Below are 22828 nucleotides of genomic sequence, written 5' to 3'. Positions count from 1 at the left end.
TCTCCTTCATAAATGGGGAAAGCTCTCCTTTTCGTAATGTAGCTGTGGTGCTCCAAAGCAGACAGTAAAATACATTGTGGAACAGTGCCCTCTGAGCGCATATCAGGGAAATCCCAGAGACTTTCTGTATACAACTCCATCATCTATCAACTATATAAATAGTTGAATTTGTAAATTGCGTAAATAATTTCATGTTCACTCAATGAGAATATAATTGTGATGTGCTTTTTAACATTTTTTTTGCCAGGCATTAAATATTAGAAACTATAGTAACTGTAGAATTTAAAAGCATTAGCAACTGCCTTATTCAAAAGAACTAAGAATCAAATCTAAAATGCATAAATAGCATATACTTATTCTGTCTTGCAACATGAAAAATGCACACAATCAGAATCTGTGAATTCACACAAAAATCATCAAGTTCTCATTCAAATCACATTAAGCAGTTAATTGTTACTGTGTTGCTGATAGCAATTAAGGTTCCTGATGTAGAATGAAAATAATTCATTTCATTCTACATCAAAATGCTTAAAATGCTCAAATTAGCATTTTATACTAGCATTTTATACTAATAAAAGATCTATCCTTTACTATTGAGTTGTGGGGGAAACAGTTGCTGTATATCTGTAATGTCTGCTTCCCCATTGCCAGAGAGATAATCAATTATTGTAAACAAATGTCAGTGAAACTACTGTAGAAAGGAAATAGAAGCTAGACTGTTTTTTGACCATTCCTCTGGCAAACATCCTTCACTTTGCTTTGACTCCCTATTCTAGGAATATTTCCATGGAAAGGTTCTGTTCCTTGGCTTGATCTTGGCATACGCTAACAAACACTTTACAGTCACTCAGCACCTTTTATTGTATACAAGGACTGTAAACAGTCGATTGCCCTCTGCCAACATGAACATTGTTCTTACATCTACAACAGTTAATTATTGTGCTTTTTTATGCTTTTTATATAGCTCGACAACTATAGTACATTTTTTCTCACATTCCATCATGTCCAATTCTCAAAAATTGTCCAGGCAAGTCCCTGCCATTTGCTTGGCATGGTTTCCTCATAAATGGTGGTCTCCTGATTTCTAGCCTGATACCTTAACCATTACACCAAATTGACTCTGACTGTGATTCTTAGCCTTGTGATTTTAAATTTTGGTGCTAGATTAAGCTAAGCAATTTGTAGTAGTTTGACATAATTAGTATTTCTGCACTAAGAAATTAGTGCATCCTTCTCCTCTCAATGTGTTTGGAAGGAACAAAGACCCACTTCCTTTTTCTCTGGTTTGAAAGAGGCAGATAAGGGAGAATTTTTTCATCTTCATTTCTGTGGAGATTGGCTCTTCTTCCAAAGTCAAAGCAACAATTGTTGGCAACTTCCCCTCCCCTTCAGATAGATGCCTGATGATGCAGTTACTTTCAATCTATCTTTGTCGCTCTCTTCTTGACCAATTCTACCTGTTTTACTCACCCCACACCAATAAATGCCCAATCTTCCCAGGGTCAGAATCATTGGCAGTTGTAAAATATTATTGTGTGACCAGATGGATTGCAAAGGCGTTGTAACTAGAAATGGTGAAGTTGGAAAGCTTACATACATATAATTTACTGTCTCCCAGAAACATTTAGTATCCGGAGTCCTTTCCAATAAATCAGCTTTTTAAACCCAGCCATTCTATGCTGAATCCAAAAAGCATTTCATCTCAAGTTGTTCCTTGCCATGTCTCAGAATGAGAAATGGTGGCAGAGATAAGATGTGTTAAGGGGAATGAAACAGTGTAAAAGCAAGTGTGTGTTCAGCATAACCAAAAGCTGCAATCAAATGCTGCTTGTGTTACCGTGGGGAATCCAATACACTTGGCATCTAGCTTGACTGAGAACACATGGTGTATAAACACACAAAATAAATATAAAAATGATAGTGTAAACAGATGAAAGCCACATGTGATCCCTGGGGAAAGAGGGATGGTTAGCAGAGTACTTGCTAAATCGAGTCGCTCTTTTAAGGATGTGTTGAGCCATAAATTTATATTTTCAATGTTTACGACCATAACAAGTATTTATTTGATTATCTCTCCAAAGTGAAAGGACTGAGAGTGACAGAGTGACACTGTTAGCCATTGTTGGCCTAAAAGAGCGACAACTGATTTCATTCATAAGCAAATGCTGTCACAGGAAAAAGTTGTAGCCAATTGTCTTGCGGGTTACTATAGCAACAAAGATATTGCTCTAAGGTGGCCTTCCTTCTTGGATACATAAATGTATGGCTCAACACCTCTTTTAAAAGCAGCTAATTACTCAGGGCCACCTACAAATAGTTTGCTAAGCATCACCATCTGAAAAGTTTCACGTATTCTTCAGGAATGCGTTTGATTTGAGGATATTTTTACAATATAACATAGTAACATATGACCATTATGAAAGAGTCACATGAATTATTCTGTTCCAATTTACTCCAAGCAAATTGGCAATACTAGTTACTAGGGTTTTTTTACAAAAAAAAACCCCAACCCTCAACTCTCAAACTACTAGCCAAGATACTTGCTAATAACTAGAAGCATGTAGCCATTTATTCACATTTAAAATTACAGAAAATAAACTTAATGTTACATGCATAGTCTTTCACGTATCACAACCTGAGTTGAGAAATCAAAAATGTGCCTTGTTTAAAAAAAAATTGTAAAAATGAAAGAGCATAAAGAAAAAAATATGCAATGTTTTTTTTCCCTTTCTTACCGTATGTTGACCAATGCGTGAGTCACCTTACTGGCTGGCTCCTTCCACTGGCCAGCATTAGTAGAAAGCCTCAGAACTGAAAGAAAGAAAGAAAAACATACCTTGTGATACCTATTTGATGGCCACTCAAGAGTTTCCAGTTTTTTGTGGCTTGGGATTGCATTTCCTCCCATCCCATTTTTTAAAAGCTGTCTCAGCATTCACAGAGACGGGGCAATGTGATATGTTATTATTGGAGAAGATGGGGACAGGATATTCAATCTTTTATACTTTATGGGCAATTGGATGGGAAGAGACCTGGTATTTAAAAGTAACAAAGACAACCCGTACGGTTTTGGGTCATCATTTCAGAGATATTTCTTTACTTAAACAGAGAAACAATATCAGAAGGATAGGTCATTGGTAGGAGGAATGAGTTCCAACTTCCTGCCCGCTTCCCCGTTTTCCTTGTGAAAATCTTCCTTCCTCCCTCCCTCCCTCCCTCCCAGGGTGGTAAGTGGTTGATGCTGGATGGCAGAGAGACTGGCTTAGAAACTGTCACATTGAATGTTGAAAAGTTGAAAACAATCATCTCAGCAGCCAGTAGCACTGAAGCAGCCACCACTTTCACAAATTTCATTCCCTCCAGACTCATGGGTTGCAGATTTTGGACACATTCTCTAAGTTGGTCTATTTGAGGTACCTTGGTTCAATAATTGTTGCCCTACGATGCAACATTTTGCCCAGTTAAAGGTTATGATTAGAGTTTTAATAGAATACAGAAGGTGTCTTAAGGCTACTAAAATCTTAATATACTATTTGCTTCAGTTTCTTGTTAAACAGCAGAAAATTTGTGATATTCTGTGTCATAGCTTTGCTGGCAAATTTCAGAAGCGCATTCTTGGGAAACTTCAGGAGCAGTAAAAAAAAAATGTAATGTTCAGATTCATGTGCATTTTTGTAATTCCCAATATAAATATGTACATTCATAGAAAAACACTTAATATGCAGGTCTTATCTATTTCCAAATATGTCTGGATACATAAAACACAATGCATGCTTTCTATGCTACATGTAGAAGACAAGCTTGCTGAAAATATAAATTATTAAATTAATTATTAAGCTATTATCTCCTTAATAATCTAAGTTAGTTAACCATATTTTCCTTTAAACTGGCATAGTTTCCTTGGCAGCCAGGAAATGGGAAGTTAGTTACAGAATTCTTAACTTCTACTGTGTCCTACCTTACTATTTCAACATCCCAATACAAATACTTCTAAGCTGACTTAGAATTCTCAGTGAATTGAAGGAGGTGCGATGGAAGTAAAAAGATAGTAGTGCACATAGAACATAGAATCATAGGGCTAGAAGAGACCTTGGAGGTCTTCTAGTCTAACCTCCTCCTCAAAGCAGGAGACTTTATACCCGTGATGGCAAACCTATGGCATTTGTCAGGGCATGTGAGGCTTGCCTTGTTAGCTGGCCTTCTTTTGAGGCCATTTTTCACCTCCAGAGGCTTCAGGACCTTCCCTGAAGTCTCCGGAGCGCGAAAAACTGGCCCTATGGGCAAAGTTCGGGAACAGACTTCCGGTTTGCTCATAGGGCTGGTTTTAGCCCTCTGGAGCCTTCAGAGAAGCCTCCTGGAGGCTCCTGAAGGCTCCGGAGGACTAAAACCAGCCCTATGAGCAACCCGGAAGCCACTTCAGGTTTGCTCGTAGTGTCGTTTTTTGCCCTCCGGAGCCTTCAGGGAAGCCTCCTGAATGTTCCAGAGGGCTAAAACCATCCCTACGAGCAAGCCGGAAGTCCGTTCCCAAACTTCCAGTTTGCCCATAGGGCCGGTTTTTCACGCTCTGGAGGCTTCAGGGAAGCTCCTGAAGCCTCCGGAGGGCCTCCGGGAGGGGACAGGGAGGCTGTTTTCGCCCTCCCCAGGCTCCTAGAAAGCCTCTGGAGCCTGGGGAGGGTGAAAAAAGAGTGCCAAAAGCAAACGGGGAGCACTGGCCGGAAACAGGTGCATGTGTGGCATGCCCATGCACAACCCCTCTCCGCTCCCCCCGCTTTTGGCACACAAGCCAAAAAAGGTTCGCCATCACTGCCTTATACCATCTCAATCAAATGGTTGTCCAGTCTATTTTTGAAAACTTTCACAACCCCGGGAGGTAAACTATTCCATTTATTAATTGAATAGAAAATTTCTCCTTACTTTTTTTAATACTTTTTTTACAGTCACAGACCAAAACACAACCACTACAAGAGACACAGCAGCCAGTCACCAAAAGCCCAACTAAGGGAGGTTACAGCTCTCTCCTCTAATGGTCACAGCTCTCAAGAAAAACCTGGAAACCTGAGAGGTGATGTACGAGGAGACATCCCCAAGGCAATGCACAAACATAAATCACAGCCATCAGGACCAGAAGGGACGATTTCAGGAAGAGACAGTAACCTAGATCTGTCCGCGCTATACATAGGGCAAAATAGAAGGACATGCTCCGCTGTCATCTTTGCTGCTCTTCTCTGCACACTTTCTAGGGCAGTGATGGCGAACCTTTTAGACACCAAGTGCCCAAACTGCATGCTCACAAACTTAAAGGTGTGTGTGCAAACACGCACATGCTCCAACATGTGTGCATGTGCAGCAGAGACCCAAAACCAGCTGACTGGCGGGAAGTGGGGCATCCCAACATCGGCAGTGTGGCAAGAGGTAAGATCTTTTTCTTTCTTGAGCTTCTGTTTCGTCATTTGCAGGGAAACAGAAGCTCATGAAAGAAACGTCACGGAGATCTGACCTGGGCCGACAGCACTCTGGCATGCATGTCATAGGTTTGCCAGCAGGGTTTTAGGGTCCCAATATCTTCTTTGTATCATGAGAAGAATTAGACACAGTATTCCAAGTGTGACCTCACAAGTGGTATTGTCACTTCTCGGGATCTTAAGATTTACTATAGAAAGATGGACAGATGTGGTGATGACTTTTATATGCATGAGTGCAAATGGGGGATAGGGCTCTACATCAGATAATTACAGGTCAAAAAGAGGAGAAAGAGAAAAGGATTTATCACACGTTTATAGCTTTGACCCTCCATTAAGGAATCCAGTGCTCCAATTACAGAAAAACTGCCCCATCTCCCCTGTAGCAATAGTAAATGCCCTGCTCTACCATCTTTACTTCCTTATCTAAAAATATTATTTCTGGATAGCATTATTTTTTTGCCTTTCCAATTTACACAAGCTGTTTCTGACTACGTTACTTTGAAGCACTGACCTGGTTCCATGATATGCTCTACGTTTTTTGGAGACAATTTCTTACTGTGCTTTCATCAGAATGAGATGAAAGGACAACTTCCTGTCTTCATGTTTACAATGAGATTTCCCTGCAGCTAAATGGTTCTGGGAGCTTGGCTTACTCTCTGATCTGAGATTAAGGCGTAGTTTCCCAACTGGGATCATTCTTCACACGCTAAATAGGATCTTCTAAATGAACTTGGTGTGTTCTTGCTACTATTTAATTATTATATGCCAGGAGACAAAAACAAGCATACTTCACATACAGCAGCCATATCAGTGTGCTGGGTGATTCTCTGATCCCTTGACTATATTATTTATATATTACTGTATTATTTACTATTATTTATGTAGGCTTAAGGAGGAGCCCTTTTTAAACATATCTTTAGCCTGGAATATCTTTTGAAGGGTTATTTCACAGTCATGTATTAAAGGTTAATTAAAATTATATGACAAACATGTACTGAAAAGCAGTCATACATTATTATTTGCTCTTAGCCACACTTATACAAATGTTACATTAACATAAAGTCAAGTCACTTAACGCTACTTACCCATGGAATAGAGGTTATCAAAACTCTGGTGCATCCTGATTATTTCATAATAGAGCTCATCGTAGCTGCTAGGAGTTGGAAGAAAGGTATCTCCATAAGTGATGAACATATTAAACAGGTTTATCACCTTAAAAAGAAGATTATAGGCATTACTGAATAAAAATATATTCATTTTATTATTTAATCAAACAGAAATAGGAATTTTCTGGGCAAATTAAAAGGTTATTAAATAAATAAAAATACTAACACATCTCTACCAACATATCCTAACGTTAAAAGTATCGAAGTGATCACTTAGCTTTCATATCTAAAAAGTCTACTTTCTTTCCCTGACAAATTCATTAGGACCTGACTGTTATTAAGCAAGTGAAACTACAGTCACCCATGACAACAGCAAGGCAAATATCGTTCACCAAAAAGGCAAATTTGCATGGTTGAATGTGTACCAGCTTAGAAGTAAATTAAAATCATTTTAAAAAACAGGCAAGCTATTTCTATATATTCAAGAGTTTCTTAAGGGACATACAATTATGTAAAAGCATAAAGCAAAAGCCAAAATTAAAGAAATTTCAAAATGTAAAGAAAAACATCTAAGAACAGTTGTACCCGTATTGTCAATTGTGTGGGAAACAAATGAAAAGAAAGATAATCCATTTCTTCAACTCTCTAATTTTCTCTCGATCTCTGGACTACACATGGCCCCTAAGCTTCTGAAATTTCCTCACTGCAGAATTGGTGTATATGAGTGGCTATTTTCCACCATTTTAATCCTAGTAAGCACTTTAGAAGAGGAAAGTGGAAGCTTAAGCATCTCTGCTGTGAAATTTTTAAAAAAACTACTGCTAGCAACAAGTGGAAATATTTCAAAGGAAAAAAATAAAATGACATTCTTCAATTTACTACTATTCAAAGTGTATCTTCTTGGCTGCCCGGCTAGGAAACATTTGGATTTTCAGGTTAGCAATCAACATTTTAAAGACAAATCACTGCAATAAGCTCTTTCCTCATTTACAAGCCCAAAACAGAATTCCAAAGTTTCATTTCCAGTCTGCCTGGAGCAGCGGTGTCAAACTGGCATCATCACATTGTCATCACATGATGTGTTATGACTTTTCCCCCTTTGCTAAAACGGGAGTGGGCATGGCCAGCACATGACGCATCCGGCCCGTGGACCGTGAGTTTGACATCCCTGTCCTAGAACCATTAAGCTCATTCCTATTAGAATATGAAGAAGAACTGGAATATTGTTTTTATAGGTTCCAATTGTGACACATAAAAACACAGCTCTCCATAATATGGCACGCAATTCAGTACATATTAAAACATTTCTTCTTCTAAAAAAAAGTATCTGGAGGGAATATTCCTGTCCTGGATTTAATTCAGTCTCCAGGCCTTTGGCAGCAATGACTGGGTTTTTTTTCTTCCTTTCTGTTCTGTTCTGTTCTGGTGTGGTTTGGTTTGGTTTGATTTGTCATTGATCTTTTGCACTGTTGTTCTTTCTTCTTAAATGTTTTAACAACTGTAAACTGCCCAGGCTTGCTGGGAGTCAGGGCCATATAAATTTAATAAACTATTACTCATTGTCTTTAAATCATCTACATGGGATTCATATAAGTATTATAATAGAGAATACAAGTTCCTAAACTGAACTAAAATAATATAAAATGTAAAGTAATATCCTTAACCTGGTTTTGCCCAGGATTTGTATATATCTGCATGTATGTGATTTATTAATCTCCTCATTCCAGAGCCAAGTGTACAATATTATAAAAATAAAACTGTAAGCAATAATAAATAAATATACCATGGTTCTTCCTCCAGCAACTAATCAACTAAGGTCTTCCAGAAACCCAGGTTTTAGCTATTTTGAGATAAGCCATTATTTTCACAGGGGAAAACTGTTCTAAAGGATGGAATCAGCCACTAAAAATACCCATCTCTTTACTCCATCCTGTAAAACATGCTGATAAGAGGGGATCTTTAGCAGATCCTCCCTATTCATGCAGGGACAATTTACTTGGGATAAATGATTTCTAGGATGCTCAGATCCCAAAAGCTGTTTGAGAAACTTGGAAACACATCAGTAACCAATGCAGCTCTATCAGCAGCGGAATAATATGCTGGTATATTGGGATTGCCCAGTAAGCACATGGCTACTGCATTTTGCATCATTTGAAATTTTCAAATAGTCAAGGATGGGCCATTAGAATTTTCATACCCTGGCTAGCTGATGAGAGCTAAATAGCTTGAAATAGATCTATACTAGTCTCCCTTTATTTATTTATCAGCACAAATACAACACAAATGTAACAAAGGCAACATTAAAAATATGGTTTTTATTCTGCCTGGATGGTCTCCTGGAGTGAGCCCAAAGACAGAAAAGGGAAGCAGTGTGTTCCCTCCCATATTTGGGCATACCAGGGGTTGTGACACTATATATGTGTGTGTGTGTGTTGTATTTGTGCTGATAAATAAATAACATTTGGGCATACCAGGGGTTGTAACATAAATATATATGCACACACACACACACACACACACACACACACACACACACACACACACAATTAGTTTATGAAGGATAGCCCCATTAGAATGAGTTGCAATAATTCAGTACAAGGACATAAGGGTGTACATAACCTTATCTTGTTCAGGCTGAGACATTATATCAACTGCACTGGACAAAGGCTAGCAGAAATGAGTCTGGTTTTTCAGGTCGGAGCAGAAACCCATCAAGTGCCAAGGTTGTTATCATTCCAGGATCAGTTGACTACTGAACCAGCAACCATTCTATATTCACTGGTTTGAGTCTGAGCCCATTTCTCCCCAACTAAGCTATGGAAGCCTCCATACTTTCCCCCCATTTTCCATTTAGCCTGTGGCAGGATAGTAGGGTATCATCAACATACTGATAATAACTCATTCGATGCTAGCAGTTTCATGTACATGTTAAAAGGTTCCTTTAAAAATAAAATAAAAATCAAGAGTTGTTTATGAGCTGCGGTGGCAGAGTGGTTAGAATGCAGTACTGCGGGGCTACTTCTGCTGATCACTGGCTGCTTTGAGCACCGGCTCAAGGTTGACTCAGCCTTCCATCCTTCCGAGATTGGTAAAATGAGGAGCCAGATTGTTGGGGGCAACATGGTGACTCTGTAAACTGCTTAGAGAGAGCTGGAAAGCACTGTGAAGTGGTATATAAGTCTAAGTGCTATTGCTATTGCTGCTGCTGTCCTTGGTAGGGTTCATTTCTTTCCATAGATACTCACCATCAGAGCCAAAGTAAAGATGTTATGTTTTGCCAGCAAAACTGTTTCATTAGACATGAGGAACTTCAACAGATTAATCAGAGCTAAGGGAAGAATTTAAAAAATGAAATACAGTTTTATTTTAATAAACCAATACTTATAACCAATGTAAATAAGAAACTGAACTTCATTAATTAAAAACCTATACTTCACAGGGAAGAAAACTTCTGTTTTAGTTCAGCAATAACATGAGGGATTTTTCCTGTTACTGATCACTCTAAGTGGGAACAAGAGTATGAAAAATGAATTGTTTTCAGCACAAAAATCAATAAATCAATATTAGATGTCACTTTTGCTGATGGTACACAAAACAGAACCATGTATGGTATAATTTGCAATAGCTTGACTAGGTTCAACTTAGTGTATTATATTTATTTGGATACAATACATGTTAAGTCAAGTTACTTAGGACAGGACAGATCATTTTAGATTCACTGCCTGCGGACCAAAGTATAGTAACAACCTGGATTATGTATCTTCTTTTAAATCTCTTTTCAGCTAAACAGAGCAACCAAGGTAGTAAAAGCTGGGAACACAAATAGTTTGAGGCAAAAATGTATATCTGACAACACTATTACAAACGCAAAATGACAGTAGAAAATAATTCCCAAACAAAGGCATATTTTACTTAAAGTTTCTGAATATGTGAACTTTAGACTGAACATTTTCCGTTCTTAATAAGGAAATTGATGTCCAAAGCACACATTTCACAGCTAGAAAGTTAAAACTGTTCAGTTTAAGCCCATTTAGAAACCTGAGAGCAGAGTTCACCGTTGTTATAGAACAATATTAACACATGAGATACACTGCTGGGTACCTGAAATTATCATAAACTATAGGAGGAAACAATGATTGTCGACTACCTACTGATCACCTTGATTAAAAAGTCATGCTAGAATGATCATTTATATGAAGATGTGACTAATGAAAGGAGTCATGCCAGGCTGACCAGGAAGAATCCTATTTCAGATCAGCATTTCTGTATCAAAGATAGGCACACACTGGCTAGGAGTACATGAAAAATGAGACCAAGGAACTGCAAAACAAACTAACAGTAAACAACAGTCCAATCAAGGAATCACCAACACCAATCACACCAACACTAATAGGGCAAGTGACTAATAAATGAAATGAGAGCAAACCCCACTTCCTACTAGCACTGATATTACCTAGTTTGTTAATGAAACATCTGCAGGAAAACAACAAATCTCAGAAAGCACAAATGGGACCTACCCAAAACACATTTCAGACATAATTTTCTGGAGACTGGGGGGCTGGGGAGTTGGAACATCAGGAAGGGATTTAAAATTGTAATAATGATTGGATTTGGCTAAATTGGTAATTGCCAATTGCAGTCCAACTTGCTGTTCTGCTAAGAAGAAAGGAGGAATAAGGTCTCATTAATTCAACTCCTTACTTGACTTTCTCTCCAACAACTTTCTTTTTATCTACTAACATCCTTCCATCAATGTTCCAACGGGAGGGAGTTTGACTGTCTATCAACCCTTCTTAAAATTGCACCTAAAATTGTGCTCTTGTGGCTCATTCTTCCAATGGCAAATGATATTTGCCCAAGTACTATGGGAGGAGAAATACTTAGTAGATGGTGGGACTGAATGGATAAATTGTGATAAGTTGTAATATTCCATTTGTCTTTCTGAGTTGACACTTATATTTTCTTGTATTAATTTACACTAACCTAAGCATGACCCCTTCACATAACAGAAATATAATAGAGTACATTTTTACCAGTTCAACCAATTAGGACATGGTTATCTCCCCATTTGCTTCTCCGAGAGAGTTATGTATCAGCTATAATGATCTCTGGACAGTTTGTACCAGGCTTGAGAGGCACATTAAAGGAAAAATTGTAGGAGAAATTTGAATCAATAAGCTTATGCAACTGGTTTTAAAACATATTCTATTCCCTTTTGTGGCTGGTGTGCCCATGGGGAGCAGAAAGCCAAAATTGTCCTGAAGTTAGCCAGCTCAACTCATATAATTACCTTGTTAATTATTTTAACCATGGGCCGAGGATTGGTTACTTTAACAGCATGGCTGCCATACGTTTCTTTGAAAGAATTTCAAATAATCTTGATTTGAAATTAAACGTGAGACTATAAATTAATTTTTGACTTCTGTTAAGGAGTTCATTTGTGGCTCATTGTTTTTGTTCTGGTGTTTTTTAGCTTTTTTTACTCTTTGTTTAAGAATAAATGCTTTCTCTCTGGAAGATTTGAATATGTCATGACCTATTTTGTGTTGTTGGTCAGAATCATCACAGTAGCTATTCAGAATGGTTTCGGTCTCTGATCATTAATAACTGGCAGTGTGAAAGAAGACAAGAAGAAGAAGAAACATAATCATAGTAGTGACAGTCACTGGTATTCTTTGAACTTTTAAAAATATCTAACATACTAAGAGGAATCGAAAGAGATCTGAAAAGGCAGTGAAAAGGAGGATAAGAAGGATCCCATATTCTAGATATAGATGTTGCTATAAATTAAGTAATCATATAAGTAACAAGAGAAAAAAAACCAAAAACAGCTAAATCACCTTAATTCAAAACATTATTTGAGTAAACATAACCAAGGAGAGAGGCACAAATAACAGACAAGATTGTGAATAGAAAATCACAAGCAAACAAACACCACATTTCATCCTCACGTGTACAGAACAGAGCATAGTGTGCTCATGTTATAGCAACATTAATTTGAACAAATGGATACAGGATAATACTGTGTCACACAGAGCACTATGCTCTTCTCATCAATATATCCAGTTTGATTTAAATGCTTAGGATTGTGAATAACACCTTAATACCATATTGATTCAGGTCAAAATAGACTTTTGCTCATATTGTACTTAAAGACATCAGACTTCAAAGCAAAACAGCAATTCCAGTCTCTCCCTACAGCAAAGTTGCAGTTAAAACACGTTTCCAAGGTAACTAAGCTTCCATAGCAAACGTTGCCATCCAAGGCAATCACTACTTGGGACTAAGACAGCTGCCCTGAGACTCTGTGATAGCAGCTTATTGGGAACTTCTCCCAGTAGTAGGCATTAGGTATGTTTTATTCAATGGTTCAGCTTAACAAAAAATCATTGTCAAATGATTCAGCCAAAGAATTGGAATGCTTCATATTCTACAGTCAATAGAAACTTTTCTTCCTTCCATTCATATTTTTAAGAATTTGCTTCCAGCAATTATCCAATAGTCAGAAATCACAGGTTGATAACAATTTCTTCTAATTGGAGAAATTCTGTCACATGAAACGTCTGGATTGCAAAGTAATATCTAGAGAACACACTCTGATCTGTGCTCAGTTTGGTTCATTTTCCTCCAGCAACATTTTAGGCATTTCATCTCCTGAAGCAAATCTGATAAACAATTGGATCCTCCGGGGATCCATGCATGATCCAATCCAAGGCCACTGTTGCCATTTCATTCCAAGTAGTGATTATGGCCTTAGTTGAGCTACGCATTAGAGTCTCAGAGAAAATCCCAAGCTCTCCCTGAAATCCTACTTGGTCCATCAGGGACCTAGGCCTCTCTGCCGGCGTGCAAGCCGTCACCCCAGCTGAGCTCCACCGTGCATGCGTACGTGCACGTGCCTACTGCTGTTTTTCAGGTCTCTGGCGCGCATGCTGTTTAATCAAAATGCAGCTAAAACACTATACAAGACATCAGTAATATAACTATATACATCCAACAGGAACAGGAAGGAGCAGATAGAGGTAAATCCTAGAGAGGAAGGAAATGAATCACTGAACAATGGAGATGAATGCTAGAGAGGAATAAAGCTGCATATAAGGCAGACATAACACCTGTAACAGTGCGCACATCCATGGGGGTGGGGGGAAGCATGGGGAGCACTTCCCCCCGCTCCCCCCTGCCCTATTTTTGGTCCCAGGAGGCTTGAGGGAGGCCTGCTAGGCCCAAAATGGGGGATCACACGTGGGGACGTGGGGGGGGGGTTGCACACGCATGTGCAGGGGAGCAGGGCACAAAGGGGGATCGCACGCACATTGTATTATGGGTGTGGGCACGTGCATGCTGTCGCACCCACATGCGCACTTTCAGCGCACAAGGACAAAAAGGTTAGCCATCACTGACCTAGGCTAAACTGATCAATTCAAAGAATACAAAGGAAAAGGATATATCTTCAAAGATCTATTAAAAAATAGTCTCAACATAATTAAGATCTGAAGACACCATTCTTGTGGATTTAGTGAAGAAGAGAGAAAAAAACGTGATGGCATTAGAAATTAGGAAATATCTTTCAGATACAGTTTAATGTCATCCGAACTAAGTTTCCTGATGGCTTTGGAAGTACACTTCTATTCTATTTGTTCCCAGTGTCTCTACCTCCTATTCGCTTCAAGATTGAATTCATGGAAGAGACTTTGAGCATGAGAAACCTACTCTTTGTATGCTCCCTCCTTTGAAAGGTGTAATTGCAAAAGGAAGAAGCATTTTTTGTTGCAGAAGAAAGCAAGGACCTTGGATCCTTTGATGCAATATTCTTTCATTATAAGGATTATACAATAAGGGCAGCAAAAATACTTTTCTGTCAAAAGTATTTTTAAGTTGTTTAAGGTGATCTGGTCATTCTAGGTCACAGGTCTTCAAATTTGGCAACTTTAAGACTTGTGGACTTCAACTCTCAGAATTCTCCAGCCAGCTGGCTGGAGAATTCTGGGAATTGAAGTCCACAAGTTGTCTTAAAGTTGCCAGGTTTGAAGACCTGTGCTCTAGGTAGATAGGGATGAGGGAAAGAGTTACAGGCTGCTGTGTGGACTATTCTGGCACCTGTCAGATAAAATGACTCAGATTCATTCTGAGTGGTAATCTAGCTGTTCACGTCATATGAAGGCACCTGTGGTGCAGTTTTCACAGTTATCTGTGACTCTATTAGTTCCGATGAAATGGGCTGAGTCCTTCAAGCTGTGAGTTCAACTACCTGTGGTACAGATACACGTCACTCCTGGTTAAGGCTTCCCAGGAGTGACATGTAATTGGAGCCATGAAATATTTAATGCCTCCTTGTGGGAGGTGTGATGTCTACAGGAGGCAATCATCCACCCTCTTGAGGCAATTGCTATACTCAATGGAACACTTTTCATCTAGCCTCCAATCTTACAGTTATAAGAACAGTTGTTGAAAAGCTGGCTGCAATTTTAGAAGGTCCCAGAAGAAACAAATTATATGGACTCCTTTCTGTCAGAATTCAGACTTGCTTGTAATACTGAGAAGGCACTGGGGGTCCTTGATAATAACTTCTGAGATGAGGCGGTACATCCACCCTGGGCCTCCGTAATCTCTCAGAATATTTATCATCAAGTATGTCATCTTTTGGGGGCAGCTCAGGGGACTGGATGTGAAAGGTAATTGTTCTAGTACTTTTCCTCCTAATCTCCCCAAATGGCTTTCATAGGTAACCATACTGCTCTCAAGGCTAATGATCATTAATTCTCATGATTTTCATGAATTCACCCAACCTTTTTTGAAGCCAGCTAAGCTAGGAGCCAGTACCACATTTTATGGTAAAGCAAGAAAAAAGTTATAGAAGGTAATGGGCCCACATAGGAAGCAGTGACATTTAGTTTAATTGAATCAATTACATCTCTTATCTGATTTCCTTTTGCTGTGATAACACCAGAGGATAAAATATAAAATAGCTAGTTTTTCAATTGTTATCCATAGGTTTTTATTTTTTTTTAAAAATGTATTGCTACAAACCTTAGACTAATTTATAGAGGGGCACTTCCCCTTCAATAAAATGACCTAGGAAAACAATATTTTTCCAACTGTTATTCTTTCTAATTTTGCAATACTATCCTAAACTGAAATAAATCAACATCACATTTCTTTGTAGCATGAAATTACTATTTTATTACATTACACGGATAATTATCCAACACAAAAGAAACATAAATGTTATACATCTGCTGTATGGAAAACAGGTTTCATACAGCAGAATGAAGAGGATATATCCTGCTTTCTTTCTTCTAACCATCAGATTAAAATTTTGGTGAAATGGTAGAAATGGTGGAAAATAATAAGCAAATAAAAGATTTCACTGGGCTTGACAGTGGAATAGGGAAAATTGAAAAGGGGGGATATGTCCTAACAAAGGGAAATAAAAAGAAAAAAAAAGATTTCACTGGGCTTGACAGTAGCTTGAGGAAAATTGAAAATGGTGGACATGTCCCAACAAAGAAAAGGGATAGAGAATTGGGACAAAAGACTTGTTAGGGAAAAATCAGATATTTAGAAATTGTTATATGGAGCATATAAAGTTGAGGCATGTGATTTACTCCTTTACATGATAATTAAATTGAGTTGCTAACTGATTGAACAGGATAATGGAAAGCTAATTAAATATAGGTTATATGAAATATGGATGCATATAGAATTCTTAAGATGATGAACAAAGTGACGTGTGTATTGCTTGTTATTTTACGTAGCAGACCAATAGAATTGTAATGAAGGATTGTTATTTAAAGACAATGAAATGTAAGCTAAGGTAAGATATGGAAAAATGGAGGGGGAACATGAAATATATTTATAATAAGACTATAAAAACAGAACTAAAATTTTTGGGCGGGTATACAATATTATGATGAGAATATCTGGGAATTGTAATCAGGTCCACATTTTGGCCAAAAATAAGTGGGGGGGGGGGATAAAAATATAATTGCTATATATGTATACTTTTTTTCTTCACTTCTTCAAAAAAAAGATGTTAAAATTAAAGAGGTTTCTTGATATGAAATTATAAATACCATCAACATAAAATGAAGCTTGCTCAGAGGCTGAAATACACCAAGTAAATGAGATGAAGAGTGTGGAAGAGAGGAGAGAGGTAAGGGAAGAAGAGAGGGTAAGGAGAGAGGGTAGGGGGAAGAGGAGGAGAGAAAGAAGTGGAAGGGGGAGAGAGGAGAAGAAGAGAGGAAGGGAAAGTAGAGAAGAGAAGGATGACAGAGGGAAGAAAGGAGGTAGGGAGGAGGAGGAGGGAGGGAGGAAAGTGATGGACAGGGTACAAATATGTTGTTTGGAAAGCAGAGGAGCCAATAATTGTTTTTGGGGGTTGATGGTAAGACGAATTGATGTTAATATTTAATAATATAAAATAATGTTGGTTATGTAACAGTATACATGTGGTTATTTGTTATGAAAATGAAAAATATAAGAAACTTTTTAAAAAGATTAAAATTTTGGTATAGTCAAATGCAGATCAGATAGAAAGCTCTGTTGAAAAGATTTTGTGTAGGAATATGCTAACAAAATATAACTGCAGTGAACCTCAGGGATAAAGGAAGCTAACATTAAGTAATAGGGTATTGGATGCGGTGTCTCTTAATGCAACTTCCTCATAAAATCCTGTGGAAAGATTTTCTGCATGCTTCTTGAAAATCACACTCCAGAGTTCTTACTTATATAGATGCCCTACACCTTGAAGTATGAAAATACAAGGTGGCAAAAGCAGGAAGCTAGACTCTGGAAAGTTTTTACCTAATCTATGCCTCAAAACTTACATCATGTCAGCTGTTGCCTTAGGCCACACTCACCTATTAGAGAAAAAAATGAAATCTTCTTAAATGTATTCTGCCCATAATTTATTAATAAACACTTCAACTGAGAAGAGGCTGAGGGAAGGAACACCACAGTAACTGACTGTGCAGTTTTTTAAAAAATCATAAAAAATACCCAAGCATAAGGCTATTTGCCATCTTATTCAAAAAGGCACAAGATACTGACTAATAAAGAAGTTATAAAAAAAAGACAGGTTCTGGCTGAATATTAAGAAAAGCAGCAAGAGCAGATCACAAATCCCCAATGGAAGATTCCTGCACTGAACACAAGAACTTGAAGATCTAAATGGCTGTTGCAACACTATGATTCTATGAAATAGTAGAAGTCTGCGAAAGGCCCATAAAATACAATGGGAGAAAGGTTTTAGACCTGAAATGTGTCATAAAGATTTATTGCTTGAAATGGTAGCATTTGTTTTAAGCTCTCACCAAGTCAAGAGAAGGAAGCTAAAGCATAAGAAGCAAGCCGACAAGGATGTCAACTGGATTATGCCACCAGTAAAGACCATTTTAACCATTCAGGCATTTAAAGAGATATGCATAGAATCAGAAAGCATCAAGTTTAAATACTGCATTTTCTCTCTTATGACAATAATTATTTAAAAAAATTCCAGGGTATTGTTTTTAGCAACTCTAGGGCAAGAAACACATGAAAATTGAAAGTCCTTATATAGGTTTAAAACAGCTGTGGAGAAATGGGGAAAACAAAAATAAAGATAGAACTCCCCAAAATCCTAAGAAAGAAATGCAAAAATCTAAGACCTATTCCTGCAATTCCTAAGCTTTGCCGAAACATGAAATGATGCTTCTAAAAATTTGCCCACTTCAGTCTAAATAGAGCAAGACCTCACAGATAATGCGGTAATCACATTAAAGTAGATGACTCAGATCATAGGGCATATATCACCTAGAAATGTTCATTGAATTAACAAGCAGTAATCAAAGCTAATAGTTCTGAAAACTAAAAAAAGGTTAATTATTAAATCAAATTAATTTATTATAATGAACAATTTTTTTGCATCGTCTACAAGCAGGTTTCTCATGCTAAAACTATTGAACAAATAAAATCAATTTAATGTTCTAAACAAGTAAGAGTAATCATACATATTCACTTTTTTCTAATAAGGGAATTGTGAACATCCTTAAAGCCCCAATAATGACATAGTTTCCCTATGTTTTGCAAAGTTAATATTTCAATGCTTCCATTTACATTTGTTAAGACAACTACTACTAAAAGGTAGTTCCTAAGGGAATAGTAGGGATTTCTTGGGATACAAGAACTAGCTACACTGAACTCCAAATTGCTATATAAGTGTTCAAAAACACTGGCTGAAAGGGGATCATTTACAAATTGGGCCAAACATCAGCCACATCCTACAGGGAGAAAATCAGACTATCAGCTTCTTTCTTATGAATAAGGGCATCAAATCTTCCCAAGGAACAATTTACCATAGATTTAGGACAGGATATAGTTTACACTGGCAGGCTGATTGTCAATTGATCAAGAAAACAAAGACATTTTGCCAAAGGTAAGTTGAGAACTGATTTTTAAAAAACACATCTAAATATATGTTGTAAACTACAGCTGAGACACACTTGGTCATATAGCTTTGGAGGCAGGAAAAAGGTACCCTTGTTATAGATTACCAGATAAGTGTAAGAAAAGGACGTACATGAACGTGAAACTTGACAGCTGCGTGTAAAAGGCAACTGAACCAGTAACTTCACTAATAATCTGGTATACTGGTAGCTTTTATTACATGAAACATATTAGATATCACGTTCCAGAACGCTTCAAACTACAGATAGCCCACAACCTACAACTGCTTACATAACAACCACTCAAAATTATGATGGACTTCAAAAATAACGAACAACCCGTACATGAACGTGAAACTTGACAGCTGCGTGTAAAAGGCAACTGAACCAGTAACTTCACTAATAATCTGGTATACTGGTAGCTTTTATTACATGAAACATATTAGATATCACGTTCCAGAACGCTTCAAACTACAGATAGCCCACAACCTACAACTGCTTACATAACAACCACTCAAAATTATGATGGACTTCAAAAATAACGAACAACCTGTCCTTGAAATTATAACTACAACATTATATCCTCAAGGTCATATCATCATATTTGGGTGACTGGCAACTGACTCACAAGACCAGCTGCAGCATGCTGCAGTCATGTGACTGCGATGACAACATTTTTAAAACCGTTTTGCTAAAAAAATGCCAAAAACTAGCTACTGGTATACTGGATTTGCTTAATGACTACAGTGACTCACTTTATGGCTGTCATAAAAATGGTCATAAAATTGAATCCAGGCACGTTGTACCTTGATTTATGAATGCAACAACTTACACCCAGAATTCAGAACTCCATCGTGGTCATAAGTTGAGCATTATAGTAGCTGCATGCTGTCTACACCCTTTTTTGCTTTTTCTTGTTTCTATAAATCTCAGTCTCGCAAAGCACCCATCATAAAATCACAGAAATATGTGTTTCTGACAGAGAAATATTAGAACAGATTGGAAATTCTGCTGATACAGAAGCCAGCACAAAATATCAGAGTCAATAGTCAGGCTAGCCAAAACAGTTCCTATGATGACACATTGCTTATTTATTCCAATTTGCTTTCCGATTAGAATAAAATATCTGAAGCAATTCACAATAAAACAATGGACTAGTCCCCCAATTATGTGAATAAACCTCTACCTGATAAACATTTCAAGGATCTGTGGTTTTTCTAATGGAGGAGATTGTAAAACACTTTGATTGTTTTATATCTAAGTGTCAGTTTCCTGGCAGATATTCCCGATTCCTCTTGTCTCCTGATCTTAGTCCAGAATTCTATTCTCATATCTTGGTACAAAGCAAATACCGAGCCCCATTTTAACCATTCCAAATTACAGGTCCTTGTGTTTCAAGGCCTCTACCAGTCACAATCTCTTACAAATATCTGTCTTTATTTCTCCCTACAATTTTCTCTTTAAGTTGGTTTAAACACAGCCTTCTTCCTGTTCCTTCCTCTAGGGTCTCCAGGTTCCAGTTCTTTATGGATATAGCCCCATTGTTCCTGAACAAGCCTGTAAGAGGCATTTAAAAATCTTTCTTTATTAGATTAGTGTTTTAGGATGAGTTCTGGTTGCTGTGGATTGCAGTTTAAGGTTAGCTTTAAATTATGGGTGCTCAATCCTGTTCTGAGGTATTATTTTAAATATAATGTTTGTTAGTTGTTTTAGTCTTATTAAAAGGAGTCTGAGCTAATTTCACTGTATTGCATTGATTTGTAATTATTGCATTTTTGTTTTCTTCAATGCCTTGGTAAGTGCATTTATTATTATTCATACCGTATATTAATCCAAAAAGTTATGGCTATCCTGGCAAAGAATGTTGAATGTATTACCAATAGTTATTCAACATAATTTACTAAAATGTATCATATTAAATTAAAATAGTTGATATTTACATACTATAAATAGAAATAAATCTGGTATATCACCAGAAATATAATTTTTAAAAGTCTGCATAAATACAAACGATCTACATACATTAACAAACATGCCCTAATGATCAAAAAATAAATGAGATTCCAAAAAGTCCCTCTTCTCAATAACTAACTTACTTATGTCTCAGCACGAGGTAATATTAAAAAAAACTTTGAAGCAGATCTGAGAAATTAAGCAGGTTAATTAATGGAACTGTTTTCAATCTTAGTTATTTTCTAAATTCTTTATTCACACACACACTTTGAATAAAAGTATATACAATAAAATACAAAATAAAAAAACACTACATAAACCTTTAATCATCTCTGATCTAGATTCTTCTTGGCCAAACTAAACTCAATGATTCAATGTTAGGCCACTGTTTAATAAGCGTTTAATAAGTAACGAAGATATCAGAATTTTATCCATTCATTACTCCAGTACAAATGCTATGAAATGTTTTGAACTTTGGAAATTAAGTAATTATGAAGAAAGCCAGCACAGTTCTTTCTGATCAATGTTATGACATGGTATCAGCTTTTTAGAGAGAAATGGAATAATCAATATATAAATCCAGTATTTTACCAAAACTACTATGAATTTCAACAATGAGACACAAAAGGAAACCACATCCAGTTGTCTAGATACAGATTTATTTGTCCTATGGCTATTAAATCCTATTATTTCATTATTTTATACCGCCTACATATTTGTTAAGTAAAGTAAACATTCACTTAGCTTTAACTTAACTTTTGCAGAATTAGATTCTGCAAAAACTACTTTAGGTAGCATTAAATATAGCAGCTCCACATCTTATATTTATCTGATACATCTTATACTTTTTATCTCTAATATTTAGAGATGTGAACTCTGATGCAACATTATCTTATCAGTTATATTATTATCCTAAGACAACTAACAGAGGGCAACAGGGAGTAAGAGGCAACAATTATAGAATTCCCAGAAAATCCAGTTCAAACATCAGCTATCAACCAGCTTGCCAATAATATACACAGAATACATTTAAAAACCTGCTAAAGGAAATATTCACAAAAGGAAATATTAATTAACTTATGTAGGATCAGAAAATAGAAGCAGTTTCATCTATTTGTACAGAGTTCCCATAAGGGAAATTTCTAGCCAGCTTTCCATGGTATTTTTAAGAACAAAGCTTTCCAAAAGCACTATCAGGAAGAAATTCACTGAAAACGTAAATTACAAGTACAATGTACACATTTCCTTAAATGGGCAGAATGTCTGGGCTTTTTGAGCAAAGCTTAATGAAGTCATCAAAAACTTTTATAAAGACAGAACGGTTAGTTGTACTCATAGCAAGGAACAATGACACAAAATAAGAGACTAGATAAATGTACTGCTACAATCTAATTCATTTCCAACATACATGCTAATCTCTGAGAATTAAGTTTTAATATCCCCCATCTCACTTGCAAAGCATCCATTCAGAGCATCATGTTTGACAGAATTGCTACGCAAAAGTCTGCTTGCATCCCTTTGTCATTTTCCATCTCTTTGAATATACTGCCAACCATAAGAAAAAAGGAAATATGTCATCTTAAAACGTCAGAATACAAAATCAGAAAAAAGCTGATCGCACCTTTTCCAACTCTTCAATTTAAAGAAACAGCATAAACTTTCATGAACTACAACTCACTGCAGCTCATAAAATCTTATGTTTTTTCAAAGAATGGATGAGTTAGAAAATGTGCTACCAAGCTCCTTATTATTTTTTTGCCACCATACGTTAACACGGCTCTCCTCCTGCAATGTTAGAACACAGAATTCAGTATGCTGAAAACACACACAGAAAAAGAGCCTAACAAAACTGCTATCAAAATGGGAGTTCTGTGTTGAGGTGAAA

General features: G+C 37.0%; 1 protein-coding gene across 3 annotated transcripts in view; it reads right to left on the bottom strand.

The window, feature by feature from the left end:
* The window catches only part of ARMH3 (armadillo like helical domain containing 3), a 148955-nt gene that overhangs the window by 85781 nt on the left and 40346 nt on the right, over nt 1-22828 (bottom strand). For all 3 annotated transcript variants that reach the window (XM_081956431.1, XM_081956429.1, XM_081956430.1), the window contains 3 exons: nt 9814-9896; nt 6548-6674; nt 2736-2811 (listed from right to left, as the gene is read on the bottom strand). In XM_081956431.1, the coding sequence (XP_081812557.1) occupies nt 2736-2811; nt 6548-6674; nt 9814-9896 (286 nt within the window). The remainder of the gene's footprint in view (nt 1-2735; nt 2812-6547; nt 6675-9813; nt 9897-22828) is intronic.

The sequence above is a fragment of the Natrix helvetica genome, assembly GCF_964273705.1.
Source record: "Natrix helvetica genome assembly, chromosome: 5".
Taxonomy (NCBI): domain Eukaryota; kingdom Metazoa; phylum Chordata; class Lepidosauria; order Squamata; family Natricidae; genus Natrix; species Natrix helvetica.
Note: the sequence above shows the minus strand (reverse complement) of the source record. Positions and strands in the feature narration are given on the sequence as shown.